Below are 14,807 nucleotides of genomic sequence, written 5' to 3'. Positions count from 1 at the left end.
ATTCTTTAAAAAATTAAATTTAATATATTTTTGAAAAATTAAAAACTAAAATGTAATTTATTTATTTGATTAAAAAAAAAATTAATGCAAAGTCACTGTAATTATTTTTTCTTTAAAATCTAAAGAAAAGTATCTTGCATTTAATATATTAAATTAATAATTTTAATTCAAATTTATTTAAAAATAAAGTTGTTATTTTATTTAGAGAATCAACAATTATAATGTATTTTAGTTATAGGATATACGATTTAAGACATATTTAAATTGTAAAAGAAAAAAATGATTTATGCAACAGAATTTAATATATTTAGTTGTAAGCTAAATTTTTAATTCTTAATATAAAATATTTTTTTGAAAAGAATCGAAATTTAGTGAATAAAAGTATAATTAATTTGTTTAGTGTTTTGATTTATTTTGAAATAGTTTTTAGGAGAAGAAATTATTTTTAGAAGGGAAATTCTAGTATTCATGTATATTTGTTAATTAACTGAGCTAGTTGTTCATCTTCGTCTTCGTTATCTTCGTCATCATCTTCTTCATCCATTCCTTGAGCTAAATCAGTAGCAATGTAATGTTGTATTTGATCATATATTTATTGCTTACTTGTGAAATTAATATCTTCCATGTATTTTTACAACTTTTAATAGTGTTCAAGTGGATTAGTAAAAGACTACAATCTCTTTTCGTTTTTTTGAAGGAAGAAAAGATACAACAATAAAGTAATATATGTTTTGTTTTCTTAATTTAAGGCATCTTGAGACATTTATTAAATGTTTTGATTTATAATATTTAAGGAGCATTCTATGTATTCATTACATTTGTCTTCAGTGATGACATTTAGGAAGCCTGCTGCAACTAGCTAAGCTTAAAACATTTCTGAATAATTCATTATGGATACTTATGTGTCTTGCTGGAAGTTGATGGTAATATTTTACATGAAACTCTTGTATATTTCTGAATTAAAATAATAAGTCAGATCGTCTTCGTTTATATTTTCTAATTTATTTCTTTGTATCCTAAAGGCTATGAATTGTTTGGGATTTTATATTAATTCCCTTAAAAATTTGTGTTCTTTGAGTAATAGTGAGTTCATTAAGAGGAAAATAGCATTTACAATAGAATCAGTTTTAAAGTATATATTTCCTTACTACTATGCTACAATTAACTAAAAAAATCCTTTCCATATAATTCTATATGTAAGTGCAAATTAAGTGAGTAATCTAAATAGTAAATGTATTTATTTCAATTGATTTGTATTATCTCTTCTTTTATAAATTGAAACATTGTTCTAATTCTACTATTAGCTAGGTGTCTATGGATTTTCAATTGATGAGCTTTTCTATTCATTTTACTGTTTCAGCTCAACATTCTTATAGTCACTATTAAACGACGATATTCCTGAAACTTGGTTCATCTCCAAGCTACCCAGCAAAGGATTGTTTTAATAATGTGATCCTGCGTTTAAGCATTTATGAGAAGCAACCTATTAAAAATAATATAAAAACGCTTACATACTGTTTAATATGGAAATTTTTTGTAGAATGCAGGTTTTATGATAAAAAATAAATTAAGACATACATATAGATTGGAAAGAAAAAAGAAAGATTTATTTTAATTTTAATTAAAAATTCCTAAAAAATAATAACAATAAAAGATATCCATCAATCAAAAGTTATATCAAATTTAACAATAATAAAAAATTTAATTTTAAGAAAGATAGCAGCAAGCTTTTTATCAAATAAACCATTTGATTACTTGATTCAATTTACAATTTTAATTAAAAATTTTATAATATTACTTAGTCCCAAGTGTACCTTTTAGATTCTTCTTTTTCAAGCATGTGAGAAAGCAAATCTTTTACTGCATCTGACCTTTTGTAGAGGTCGTCTCTGAAAACTAACTGTTATTGTTTGAGTGTCTAAATGAGATTTTGAACATTGCTAGCATAAAAAGGATATATTCCATAAAGCATCAGGTAAAGACAAACACCAGCACTCCAAACATCTCCCTTTTTTAAATCGTAATGTCCTGTTCCATCAAGAGCCTGTGGACACATAAAAATAGGAGATCCTACAATAGTATTTTATACATCATCTTATATTTCTTTAGCGAAACCAAAATCTGCTATCTTCAACTATCCATTTTTGAGTAGTATATTAGCAGGTTTTAAGTCTCTGTGAACTATATTTTTCTTTTCCAACATTTGAAATGCAGAGACTATTTGCTTAAACAGATCTAGGCATTCAGATTCAGTAATAAATTGCTTCTCTTTTAAATATTTTTCTAAATCACCTCCATCACAATACTCTAAGAAGAAGTATTACTAATCGTATTAAAAATAAATAGTTGGTTAATTCATTAGTAAAATATTTCATTTAAAAACATATTAATATGATTTTTTATCTCAAAAACGATTAGCTTCTCAAAAATTGAATGCATAATTTATTTGATTAGGCTTATATTTGATATCTATGAGCTTTTATTTATCACATTTTTTTTACTCTGAGATTATAACAGATAAATTATTTGGTAAATTGACAATATTATTTGAGTTATAACTAAAGTATAAAAAAAGTATTTACATTCTTTTGGGTTTGTTTAATGTCAAAGCACTCTAAAATATATGGATGCTTTAATGTTGTAAGAATCTTAACCTATCTTTAAAGGTTTCTAGCTTAATTTGTTTAACCATTCTAAGTTAAATCAAAAACTTTTGCTGCAACTATTTACAAGTTATCTTTTCTGTATGATTCGTAAACAGTTGCTTGATTTCCTTTGCCTATTGGCTTATTAAGAACTATGTATTTATCAATTTCTTTACATTCCCATTCCATTTTGCTATATCGATTTTATTTATCTTTTTTCTTCAATCACCTCCTTTCTTTTTTTTTCTTTGTTGCCTATGTGTATGTTTGTTTGTTTGTTTTTGGGTTTTCTTAAATTTTTTGTTATGTTGTTTAATTATTTGCCTGCTGCTTTGGTAAGTTGAAATTAACAAATATAATTAATCAATTAATTAATTTATTATCTTTTATTTATTTATGTTTAATACAATTTATTTTATAAGATATATATATATTTTTTTTTTGCTTTTAATAGCTTCTTATTGAAGTAATCTTATTTATTTATTATTTCTGCGTGTTTTTCAATGCCTAGCAGCTTAATTGTCTCTTTCTTTATTTTTGAAATTATTTGCTAATTATTTTGTTAAATCGATTGTTTTATATTTATTTATTTATTAATTTCTTTTTATTTGTTTTTTTGTTTTTTTGATTGATTGAATAATTGATTTCTTTTAGCGAATTTGTTTATTACTTTAAAATATTTAATATAAAAACTATAAATTGCGGGTCATATTTATTTTCTTCTCCTCCTCCTGTAAAATTCTGTATAAATTGCAAATACTGACTGATTGACTGTATTATTTTTGAATTAAATCCTAATGAAGTAATGTTCTTTTATTGTTTCTAATTTATTAACATAGTTTTTTGGAGATTAAATTAATTCATTTTAACTATCTATTATTTACATATTAATTTTTACATGCATTCCAAAAGATTAAAGTTCTATTTTTATTTAATAAATTTTAAATTATATTGATCAGATATTATCCTTGAATCCTATTCTTCATAAGATGATTTGAAAAATAACAAGGAGTATTTTGTAATTATAATTATATTATTAAGAAATGTGTTTTGTAACTTCAAATGTACATTTGATAACTTTACAAAAGATAGTATCGAATTTGATTAAAGTAACAAAAATATTGATTATTATCAAATTAAATTTTAAATCTACAAACACTTAAAACAAACACTCTATGAGTTTTTCATGACTAAATAGGCCTTTTAGTTCTCAATTTAATTTTATTGTCTTATAAAATAATACTTAATTATTTATTGTCTATTAAAATTTATCTGATGAAGATTGAACTGAAAATCTAAATAATATTTAAAATCCATCTATGAATCGATCAACCTTATAAAACTTGACGAAGTTGTAGAGAATATTTTTGAATTTTCTATAAAAAATTATAATAAGCGAATATTTTAATAATTTTATAACCATTAAAATTTATATTTTTAGCACATCTAAACATATTTTTTACAAAGAAAGGCCAATAAAAGATAGATAATTTTTTTAGAATGGGTTGGATTACTAATTTATTAATAATTACTCTTCCAGGAACTGCTTATGCAACATTTATTTCGTTTAGACTTGGAAATTAGCTACCAATAGCATGTAGAAATTTTGGCAGATAAATAGGAATGGGATACAATTACTTTAAAGTAATTCTTAAATTATTAGCCCCATAAAATGAAAAACCAGCCGAAATAGTAGATATCATGAGAAAGACAGAATAACAAGTGAAGCATTATCAATTTTTATAATTTTTTAACAAAAAATTTGTGAACAATTATTAAATTATTATTATCTATTTTTAAATGAAAAGTCTATTGCTTTAACAAGAGAAATCACAGAAAGTATTTTAAGGGCAAAATAAGATTTGAAAAACTCTTTACCACCAGAGTTGCAAAACAATCCAATGAATTTAATAAGTATTTAATCATGAATAAATATACATATATAAATAATTTTCTTAAATATCGCTTATTTGATATTGATATTTAATTTATAAAATTATTACAATTTAGGAATACAGTAAGACAAGCCACTATAAAATCCTACAGGTAAATTAAATCAAAATTAAGCATTATAATCATTTTTTTAATAACAGAAAATGTTACAGGGGCTAAACTTCTTGATGTTACATTTAAAGAAAGAAAGAGAATCATCGAAAGAAAAAAAGAATTAAAATAAAAATCATCTTTTTAAAATATTGTTTGAGCTAGTTAAATTAATTTATTTATTCTCTGTTTCATACTTAATTGTTAGTTTCTATCATTCAAAATAATTATTTTTGTTTTAATTTAAATTTTTTTTTAGCAAATAATTTTTATAATTAATTTAAAGCACATTTCATTCATATTCTAACATTTTTAATGGTTTAAATTGACTTGTTTTACATTTTAACAAGTTAATTTGTTTCTACAACTCATAATGAAATTTTTATTAAACAAATTATTTATACTAAATTTATGAATTATTGGATAAAAAGTGAGCACAGTTGCTGGATATTAGCTGAATTTTGTTATAATTAGCTGATTTTTTTAATAATTTTTTTAGTTTAACTAATTTAGTTAATTGGAAAAGCAGTAAAATCTTTCAAAAAAAAAGGATTGAGATATTATTTTTAATTTATTCAAAAGCAAAAATAAACTATTTGGTGTTTTATAATTCATACTATTTGCTAAAATAAATACAGACAATAAACAAACAATATCTATAATATTTAATATAAAATGAATGCTAAAAATCATCTTTAGTTATAAACACCAAAATCTCCCTCTTCATATAAAAATTATACATTTGATGCTCTCTAAAATTTAACTCAAAAAATTCATGAGATTTCAGAATTTGAGCATAAAAACTATTTCTCAACAACGGCTACTCATTTTAGAATAAAAAAAGGAATTTAATTAGATAAAACACCCGCTATGCCTCCTTAATCTTAAGAAGGCAGTCAAAGAGCTGAGCCTAGATATCGAGTAAATTTTACATTTGCAATTATTGCAGCTAGCATAAAAAATTTTTTTTATTTCTACCAAAAAACTAACATGAAATAATTTTTTAAGTTATACAATTGTTAAAAAAGGACTTAAAATAAATCGTTTGTATTTATGCTTGAATTATCTGTAATTGAATTAATTATATTTATATATATTTACAGCTTGTTAAAACTGCTGGAGAAAATATTCGAAGGGTTTTTAAGTCATCACTGAAGTAACAGAGAGACCATAAAGATGATTAACTGCAAATTCAAAGTGGATCAGACTTAAATTTTATAACAATTAGTAATTTTAATAAATAAACAAATGGATTTCAAACTAATAAAATTGAAAGATCTCATGAATAAAGCAAAATTAACTTAAATAGCAATAACCACTTAAAAAAAAGAAATATTTAGAGTAGTTAAAGCTCTCAAAAGAACTTTAAATTAAACTACACAGGCAATAATTTTTTTAAAAGTCCAGCAAGCACGAATAAATTTAATTCTGTTGCTGAAATAGATGACTAAATTCTCGATCCCACTTCAATATAAACTAAAAGCAAAGTAAAAATACATGTATAGAATCTGATATAAAATCCTCAATAGTTTTACCATTTAAAAACAGTGGGTTTTAAAAATTATAAATATCCACGTCCACCTCAAACAGATCAAATGTACTCTCCTGATTCAAGACACAGAGTACCACTTTATTTAGTAAAAGAGCCAGTTAAACAAGATGCTAATAGTATAGAAAGTGTATGTGTGTAAAAAGTTTAATAAGATAAATACATTTATTAGAGTCTTTGCGACTCTGTTCACAATTCTAAAGAAAGAAATGAGTTTGCTAGTACATAATTATAAAATAACAACTATGTGTCTTCTTCTATGGAGGAAGATACCAGGGAAATAGCAAATAACAGATCACCCTTTTTTAACAATCCGTACGGAAATATTGAAAACAAACAAGAAAAGATAAAAAAATCTTAAAAATATGGGAATAAGCTATTGTTTGAAATGGACTAATACAACAGAATGGTCAATTTATACAACCTAGAGTAAAAAATAGAACAAAAAAATAACCAAATCCATAGAAATATATTCTCCAGATGGAAGCAAAGAGATTCTAATACCTCCTTAAACTCTCAAAAAAACCAATTTATGAGTGAGCAAGTTTCTCCAAAAAACTCCATTTTAAAGAACCACAACCCAAATCTAAAAATTGTGTAAATTGATAAAATATAAATGAATGAAGAGGAAGGAGCAGATAGAAATGTAATTAATTAAATTTTGAGTTAAATTCGATCAATTATTATTGATGGATGAAAAAAATTAAAAAAAAGCTCATAATTTTATTCCAAAAAAAATATTAAAAAAGTAGAAACATAGATCCTCGATTCAAGCAGTGAGAATGAACTAGCAGTCAAAATCTAAGAAGCTAACAGTAATTATAGAAATGTATAATAAGCTTGTTAGAATAAGTGAAAAACACAGATAAAATGGACTTATGCTTGAAGGAGAGTCACCCTAGAAGTAAAACAAACTAAAGATTTTAGAATTAGTTGATGAGTCAAAAGCCAACATTTTTAAGAGTATTTTTTGGAAAAATGCAAATATATTTATTATATTTATTTTTAAAAAATAGATTAATAATAGATTTATTTAGGAGTTTTCGTATAAAGCTTTGAAATTCTCTATCAAAATAAAAAGTAAATAACTCAAAGAATACTCTTAGCTCTTGGGTTAGACCCTGATAAAGAATTTAGCTACGTTTCTTTGGAATAAATAATTGCATTTTATAGGATCCTAATACATAAAGATTCAGCAATATCAGAGACAATCAAATTTTTAGAAAAAGTAATGAATTTTGTTTATTTTTAAATTAACTTAAATAATATTATTATTTATTTACTGAAAAAAAAATAAAGTTCTTCAAAGAAAACAAATAACAAGAGCTAGAAAAAGAAGAATTCAAAAGAATTATAAAACTGCTTTGCTAATAAGTTGATGAAAAGAAATAAGATTATCAAAAAAGTGTTTACGAATATCTCATTGAAAAATTTGAAGAAAGCGGAGTTATCAATTTAATTGATGAATATATTAGCTTCAAGAAGTTTAAATAAATTTTTATCAGCAATACTCTTAACATATATGATATAATAGATCTTATTTGTGGAATAAGAGATTGATTGATTGATTCACTGATATTATTAATTTTTTTCAATTTAAATACATATTTATAAAAATTATATTCAACTTCTATTTCCTAGTTAGATTATTAAAGTTTATATAAATATTAAATCTAGATTAAATGCCCGTATAATCAAATTATAATTAGAATAATACTCACTTTAATTTAATAAAAAAATACATTTGAGCTGAGTTCCAGTTCTAAATTTATAGCTAACTTTTAATTTGAATAAAATTAAAAATTAATTATTTGTGCTCATTCTAATGAAATATAAATTATTTATTAAACACTCAAGTTCAAATAAAATTCATTTAAAATTATTAAAAATAGAAAATACAAACAAACAAACAAAACTATAAGTTAAAGCCGATTTATGAAAAAAAATGGACTTTTATTCAGCTGCTTTATTGGTTTTTATGTTTATTAAATTTTTTTAGGTATATAAGTATATATAGAATAGGGAATATATGATATATTTGTTTGTTTTTTGTGTTTTTTTTAAATGATTTTAAAAACACATCTTTATAATATATGAATTGAATTTTAAATAATAAATTAGAGTGAAGTTTTTAGACTTTATCTTGATTAATTGAATTCTTAATAATTAAAAATATTTTATTTATTTTAAAAGCTTATTTGTTAAACTCTAACACTTAAATTACTCATTTTTTAAATGTTTTTAATAGTAAACTTTTATTAGTTATTATTATCTATTTGCATTAAATAAAATAAAATTAGTAAAAAAAAATCTATTTATAGTTAGTTTGTAAAAAGTTTTACATGTATTTGAAATATTTAAAATTTTAACTAAATAAATTATTTTTATCATTCAGAAGGCATATTTTTGATAAATTATAAAATTAAGATAAGCTTTTCTTTATTTGTTTATTTGTTTGCTTTTTTTGATGTAAAAAGCTAATTAAATATTATGTTTTAGACATAAATTGAATAAAGTTGATTATTTATTTATTATAATATTTAGCAAAAGTGTAGTAAATTATGGAATATCAAGGATAAGATTAAGCGAATGGGGATGGCTAAATGATAGACTACTAGGATTATAATTAATAAAATCAGCAGTAGATATAAGAATACGATTTTGAATTAGATATACCCTCAAAATACGAGCCTAATATGCTTATAGATTATATGGATAGTAAAATATTTATCTTGTCATTATTATTCGTTTATTTATAATTTTTTAAAAAAAGATACTGTAAATCACTACTTACTTTACAAGAAGATTGAATAGGAACCTTAATATTACTTAAATTTCGGGTTTGATTTAAAGGATTACGCTGCATTTTTGATAAAACAAACTTATATGAGAACTGAAAGAAAAGTAATTGAGGAGAAGATCAGAAAAATAAAAGGGGAGGATTAGCAAAAAGCATCAAATACTAACGAAGAATAAAGTTGATATAAACAAGTTTGTTTTAATGAATGAATAATATAAAAATTGAATTAATTATATAAATATTTATTTTTGAAAATGTATATTTATTTGGTTTGTATATAGACGAATAGTTGAGTTTTATTTGATTTACATTACTTTTTTAACTTTAACTTTTAACTAGCTCAAATAAGCAAAGAACCTTATTGATTTTATTGGTGTTTGAAGATATACTCCAAACATAAATATGTAAATAAATAAATACATCAGAAAAAATATCTATATAAAAATATTTTGAAATTATTATTTATATTTTCAGCATAAAAATCCACTTGCTCATCTAGATTTATTTTAGGATAGATTCTAAAATACATATTTTCACATTAAGACCACATATATAATATTCCAGCTCCTCTTAAAGCAAACATCAATGCTACTCCACCAACAAGAACTTTAAAGTCGCGAATTGGATTGAATCTTATCTCTTATGTTACGCTAAGATTAGATAGAATAAAAAAGAATGAGCCAAAATTTGCAACAGTTGATGTGGTTTAAATCAAATAATCGCATTTTTTTCTTATTGTTTTTTCTTCTTCTGTTAATAGTTTATCATATTTCTTTAAAAAAAGCAATTAAAAGTTATCCATTAATGCATTTTGAGCTTTAAATTAATAGAATTTCATTCTCATATAATCCTAAACATGTTCTGTATTGTAGTAGCTTTTACTGTTTTAATTTTAAATTGAGCTATTTGTTTATTTTTATTAATTGCTATCGTTCTTTTGTTCACTCATATTTTTGTATACTTTGTAAATGATTTAGCTAATAAAAAGCAAAAAAAATATTGTTATTATAACTCTAAATTTAAAAACCAATAAAAAGAGTGCATGTATCTTTCTATTTTTTCTAGAAAGAAAGAATGAATGTTATGCTTTTGAAGAATATCCAATTTAATAATAAAAACTATCATTCCTTCGTATCTTGTTGAACTTGAGTAGAAGTTTAAAAAATAAAACATGCGTATTTATTTTAAATAAATTCAAAGATAATCTGATGAATATTTAATTGGTTTATTGATGTTGCTACTACTAATATCGTTTTCAAAAATTCTTGTAGATTAAATGAATTTAACTACTTTGATATTATAAATCATCAGATCATTTTAATATTTGTTTCTATAAGAAATTATAAGATTTCAAAAACTGAAAAAATAATTTAGATATAATTCAAAAAACTACAAGAAAAATATAAATATAAATTTTTACTTTTTTGTTAATAGAATTTTTTTAATTATAAATTGAAAAACATAATTTTTAATCTGGAATATCAATCAGCTTTTTTCTAAAAAAATATTTGGTTATTTGCTCTGAAATAAAGGATAAACATAAAAAGAATTATTATTGGTTAAGTTAAGTTTAACAGAACTTAATTTTTAGGTGTTTTTGATATTTAAAATATTATTGAAAATTTCTCAAATGATTCAAATTAAAAAAAAAATAATTAATGTTCTAGTTGATGGAAGCCCTAAATCTGGAAAAAGCTAATTAATTTCAAAACTTTCTGAGTATTGCTTGCATGAAGGATATGATTATATGGAGAGATATTTAAAAAATTGCTCAGAAGTAATGATTTAGAATGAATAAGTCACTGTAATATTTTATGAAAATAGCAACCATTAATACTTGAAAGAAGAGAGCGAATTTAACATTTAATTCCATATTTATCTATTATTATTTGACGTTAATAACCAAGACTCATTTGAAATTAGTATTAAATAGTATAATTAATATTCATCAAAATTAAAGTCGTCTTTAAAATTTTTGATTGCCAGTAAATGTGATTTGTCTAACATGTCTATTGTAATTCAAAAAAATATAAATAATTTACAGTATCTTTCATAAATTACTACTGAAGATATTGAATAATTTCTAGTTGAAAGTAGTAGAATATATTTAAATGATTAATAAGAATAATTTGCTTAGTAAAATGGATTTTCTATTTTTGCAGTGTCGTCTGCTACCAAGAGAAATGTTTAAACTCTTAAATTTAAACTAGCATAAGCTGCATACAACCTAGGTCTTTTTAAAATGGTTAACATTTAAATTACTAAAAATTTAGCTAACAGAAAGAAAACCTTTATAAAAAATAATAGAATTTCATCAAGTTTATAATGATTTAATCTCAAAATTAATTAAAAATTTTAAACTAAAAATGCTAAAATAAATGAAAAAACAGTCTGAATCAAATTTTTACATTTATAAAAAATATAAAGAGCTTAATCTCGCCTATAGTTTTTCATATTCATAATATGTGCAGAAACAATTTTAAACAAAATTACTCTATAATAAAATTACTTTTATGAATTAATTTCACAAGTAAGCTTCATGGAATGAATTATTAATTATGTTTTTTTACAAGAAATATCCAAGAATATTTCTTAATTATAATTTTTTTAAGTCATAGTTTGTTATTTCATTATTAAGGTAAACGATAAAAGTATTGTTAAGAAAACAAAAAAATGTTCTTAGCAGATTAAATTTCTTTTTCATTTCAACTTTAATTGATTAATTAATTTATCTCTTCATATAATATTTATTATTAAATATTTATAATATATATTACTAAAACTATCTATCTATTTATTTATCAAGCAAATTTTATCATTTAAAAAAGCAAAATAAATATTTTTAAATAGGTTGTAATTATGGAAATAAAAAATCTAATTAATTCATTAAAGAAAGGTATTAAGTACAAAAAATGATTGAAATATTTAGAGAAATCATATTGTAGTAGAATTACTCATTTGAATATCCTTTAATTTGAGAAAATATATTAAAAATGAATAGATTTTAAATAGTTTAAAGTTTTTGGTATCAAATATTTGTTTTAAAATTAAATTATTAAATTTTAATATCCATACAACAATAAATAGTTAATAGAATAAATTGGCTATTATTTTATGATATAGATTTAAAGAAGAAGGTTTTAGAAAAATGTAGAAGGGTTTATTTTTGATTTATAAATTTATATATAAGTTGTTTGTATGTATGTTTGTAATTCTTTACACTATTTTATTATTATTAAATACATTCATTAAAATATTACAAATACAAATATGAGTTTTAGTTAAGTAATAAAAAAGGCTCTTCAAACATTAAACCGATAGTATTTGGAGCATTCATAGTACTAAAAGTATTTATTGACTAACGCTGTTAGAATAGTCAATCATAAGCACATTTCTACTGATAATCCAAATAGATATAACTTTTTTGAGAGACAATCAGCATTTTTATTTTTGATAACATAATCTCCAAATAAATTTAAGCTAATTTTAAATTTGGCATCATACAACTTACAAAAACACACAAATACACTAAACTGGACTTTTAAATGGCTTAAAAGAGTAACGTTTTTGATATTTAGTGGATTATTATCTTTTGGTTCTTATAAATCTTACTTAGAGTATCAAAAGCTATAAGAATTAATGAAAGAATAAAACAATATAATATATTAGCAAAGTACAAGCTGGCTAGGAATGATAATAAGGTAACAAGTTTATAAAAATACAATGATCCAAGATAATCTCTAAGGCTTGATTGTTAATTTATGTGAAAAGCCTTCTATAAGACATAATACTGTTAAAGGTCTAATTAGAATTTATGATATTAAAGATGTTAAAAATAATACACCTATTCTTATAAAACAAGTTCTGAAAACATCAGTTTTTTATGATGATTTTATTTTTCAAAAATTAAAAATGATAATAATATAACAACTATAAAACCCCTAAACTAGAAAATTGCTTTAAGATCTTCTAGTTTCTTTTGGAAGTTCTGATACTTGCAAAGACTTAGTGGCTTCAAATTTAGCGAATGCATTAGGTAATAAAGAAGTTGTTGATCTTGTGAATAGAAGTAACTTTTTAATTTTATTAAAATCACATAAAATACTAACATATTATGTCTAATTTAAAAGCTGCTTTTTCAACTCTCCACGAATATTTAGAAAATCCAGAATTAAGATAATATATAGCAAATAAAATTAGGTCTTCCGTTTCAAGTATGAATTAGTCTTAGTAAACTTAGTAATGATTTAAACTCTATACAACGCATACAGTTTATATAATAAATTATCTTTAAAATATAACACATTTGTTTATATATTTATAATTCTTATTTATTTATTTACTCTTACTATTATCAAATACTTTACTAAAAATTACAATTCTGATAATTTAAAAAAATTAATTTTTTGTATAAGTTAAGTACATATTTTAATCCCTTTCCACATTCTATTTAAGATTAATATTTGAATATTTATTTTTGTATGTTATACAATTAAATTAAAGTAATTAATAAAATTAAAACTTTTTGATTTTAATCTTTAAATAAAAAAATTAATTTTTATTCATAAATATTAGCTTTTATTCATCAAAAATTTACTGATCTGTTCATTATTTTTTAATTAAAAATATTCAACATAATTTGATTTATCATAAAACATATAAAAGATAAAATTAAAAATTTCAACTTTATCTTATTAATTCAATAGTATAAATCAGCCAAACTGTATTTGTTACTAAATATTATGTAAGGGTTAACATATTTACTATAAGCTATATACAATAGCAAGGTATGGTGATTTTTATTTAAAAGGAATTCTTATTATTATATTGACTTAATTTGCTCACAACTTTTTTAAGTTGATAAGAAAGAATATAAAATAATATTTTTTAAAGAGAAATGTTTACTTGAGTTTGAATTAAAAATATAAAATTTGCTTGGATGATTTACTATTTTGCCAATACATCAAATATTATACAATCAGCTTTTCTTATTCTTGAGTGAAAACCTAATTATCTCTGGATTTAATATAAAAATGTCTTATAAAGGTTAAATTCTGAAATTAACTCACTTAATATTTAAGTTAAACAGCTAAATTTATTAGAGTTGTGTCATTTTTCTCACACAATTTTTCTATTCATGGCATCCTAAATTACAATTTCTAAATTTAAAGTAAATTAAATGGTCTTAAAATTTTAATTTAAAAATATACTATAAATTGACATCTAAGTCTTGGAGTTATTAAAGCGGAGCTACTGAATAACTTAAATGATCAAGAGAATCTTTTATATTGTTATCACTTTTTATTTATCAAAGATTTTTAAAATTAGTTAAATAAAAATAAAAATACTTCATTAATAAAGTTAAAGATTTTAGGTTTTTAAGGTAGGAGAAACTATGGAAAATTTATATTGCCCCTTCTTTTTAGATCTAGTTTTTACTTTTTTATCAATTTAAATTTAATTTTTAATATCTATTTATATTATTTACTTCAAATTTATGTGAATTTTTTGTATGTTTAAGGAATTCTTAAAAATCTTGAAGAAAACGCCAGCTTCGTTGCTTAAATTCATCTAACTTTTTACAGTTAAAATAAATGATATTTCAAACTAATGTATTCTAATTAAAACCTAAATTCTATTTTGAGATTCTATAAATTCTTAGATTTTTCTAAAATAGGCATTAGAGTCAATAGCTTATTGTTTTAGAAATTATCATGGTTTCTAGACTGGAATTTGATACTTAAATTGATTAGGTTTTGAGATGAAATAT

General features: G+C 21.9%; 7 protein-coding genes across 7 annotated transcripts; 5 read left to right on the top strand and 2 right to left on the bottom strand. All coding sequences in view use genetic code 6, as the record gives it.

Annotated features, from left to right (window-relative positions):
- Positions 1 to 466: 466 nt before the first annotated feature.
- TTHERM_00128930 (Serine/Threonine kinase domain protein) lies at positions 467 to 2,834 on the bottom strand (the record flags this gene model as incomplete). Its single annotated transcript, XM_001016374.3, has 3 exons — positions 467 to 1,483; positions 1,799 to 2,323; positions 2,583 to 2,834. The coding sequence occupies 3 exons, from the start codon at positions 2,832 to 2,834 to the stop codon at positions 467 to 469; spliced, it is 1,794 nt and encodes a 597-aa protein (XP_001016374.1).
- A 1,311-nt stretch (positions 2,835 to 4,145) lies between these two features.
- Positions 4,146 to 4,848, top strand: TTHERM_00128940 (transmembrane protein, putative; the record flags this gene model as incomplete). Its single annotated transcript, XM_001016375.3, has 4 exons — positions 4,146 to 4,367; positions 4,454 to 4,559; positions 4,656 to 4,691; positions 4,739 to 4,848. 4 exons carry the CDS (start codon positions 4,146 to 4,148, stop codon positions 4,846 to 4,848), a joined length of 474 nt encoding a protein of 157 aa, XP_001016375.1.
- Positions 4,849 to 5,363: 515 nt separating this feature from the next.
- On the top strand, positions 5,364 to 7,797 carry TTHERM_00128950 (hypothetical protein; the record flags this gene model as incomplete). Its single annotated transcript, XM_001016376.2, has 5 exons — positions 5,364 to 5,609; positions 5,792 to 6,883; positions 6,987 to 7,200; positions 7,254 to 7,465; positions 7,537 to 7,797. The coding sequence occupies 5 exons, from the start codon at positions 5,364 to 5,366 to the stop codon at positions 7,795 to 7,797; spliced, it is 2,025 nt and encodes a 674-aa protein (XP_001016376.2).
- A 1,001-nt stretch (positions 7,798 to 8,798) lies between these two features.
- Positions 8,799 to 9,219, top strand: TTHERM_00128960 (hypothetical protein; the record flags this gene model as incomplete). Its single annotated transcript, XM_001016377.3, has 2 exons — positions 8,799 to 8,955; positions 9,011 to 9,219. 2 exons carry the CDS (start codon positions 8,799 to 8,801, stop codon positions 9,217 to 9,219), a joined length of 366 nt encoding a protein of 121 aa, XP_001016377.1.
- A 239-nt stretch (positions 9,220 to 9,458) lies between these two features.
- TTHERM_00128970 (transmembrane protein, putative) lies at positions 9,459 to 9,986 on the bottom strand (the record flags this gene model as incomplete). Its single annotated transcript, XM_001016378.3, has 1 exon — positions 9,459 to 9,986. One exon carries the CDS (start codon positions 9,984 to 9,986, stop codon positions 9,459 to 9,461), a length of 528 nt encoding a protein of 175 aa, XP_001016378.1.
- A 1,056-nt stretch (positions 9,987 to 11,042) lies between these two features.
- TTHERM_00128980 (hypothetical protein) lies at positions 11,043 to 11,366 on the top strand (the record flags this gene model as incomplete). Its single annotated transcript, XM_001016379.2, has 1 exon — positions 11,043 to 11,366. One exon carries the CDS (start codon positions 11,043 to 11,045, stop codon positions 11,364 to 11,366), a length of 324 nt encoding a protein of 107 aa, XP_001016379.2.
- Positions 11,367 to 12,256: 890 nt separating this feature from the next.
- Positions 12,257 to 13,421, top strand: TTHERM_00128979 (hypothetical protein). Its single transcript, XM_001470746.2, has 2 exons — positions 12,257 to 13,106; positions 13,168 to 13,421. Exons 1-2 carry the CDS (start codon positions 12,308 to 12,310, stop codon positions 13,281 to 13,283), a joined length of 915 nt encoding a protein of 304 aa, XP_001470796.2. The 5' UTR covers positions 12,257 to 12,307; the 3' UTR covers positions 13,284 to 13,421.
- The last annotated feature ends 1,386 nt before the right edge of the window (positions 13,422 to 14,807 follow it).

The sequence above is a fragment of the Tetrahymena thermophila genome, assembly GCF_000189635.1.
Source record: "Tetrahymena thermophila SB210 genomic scaffold scf_8254645, whole genome shotgun sequence".
In the NCBI taxonomy this organism is placed as follows: domain Eukaryota; phylum Ciliophora; class Oligohymenophorea; order Hymenostomatida; family Tetrahymenidae; genus Tetrahymena; species Tetrahymena thermophila.
The sequence above is the reverse complement of the archived record's forward strand: the minus strand, read 5'-3'. Positions and strand labels throughout refer to the sequence as shown.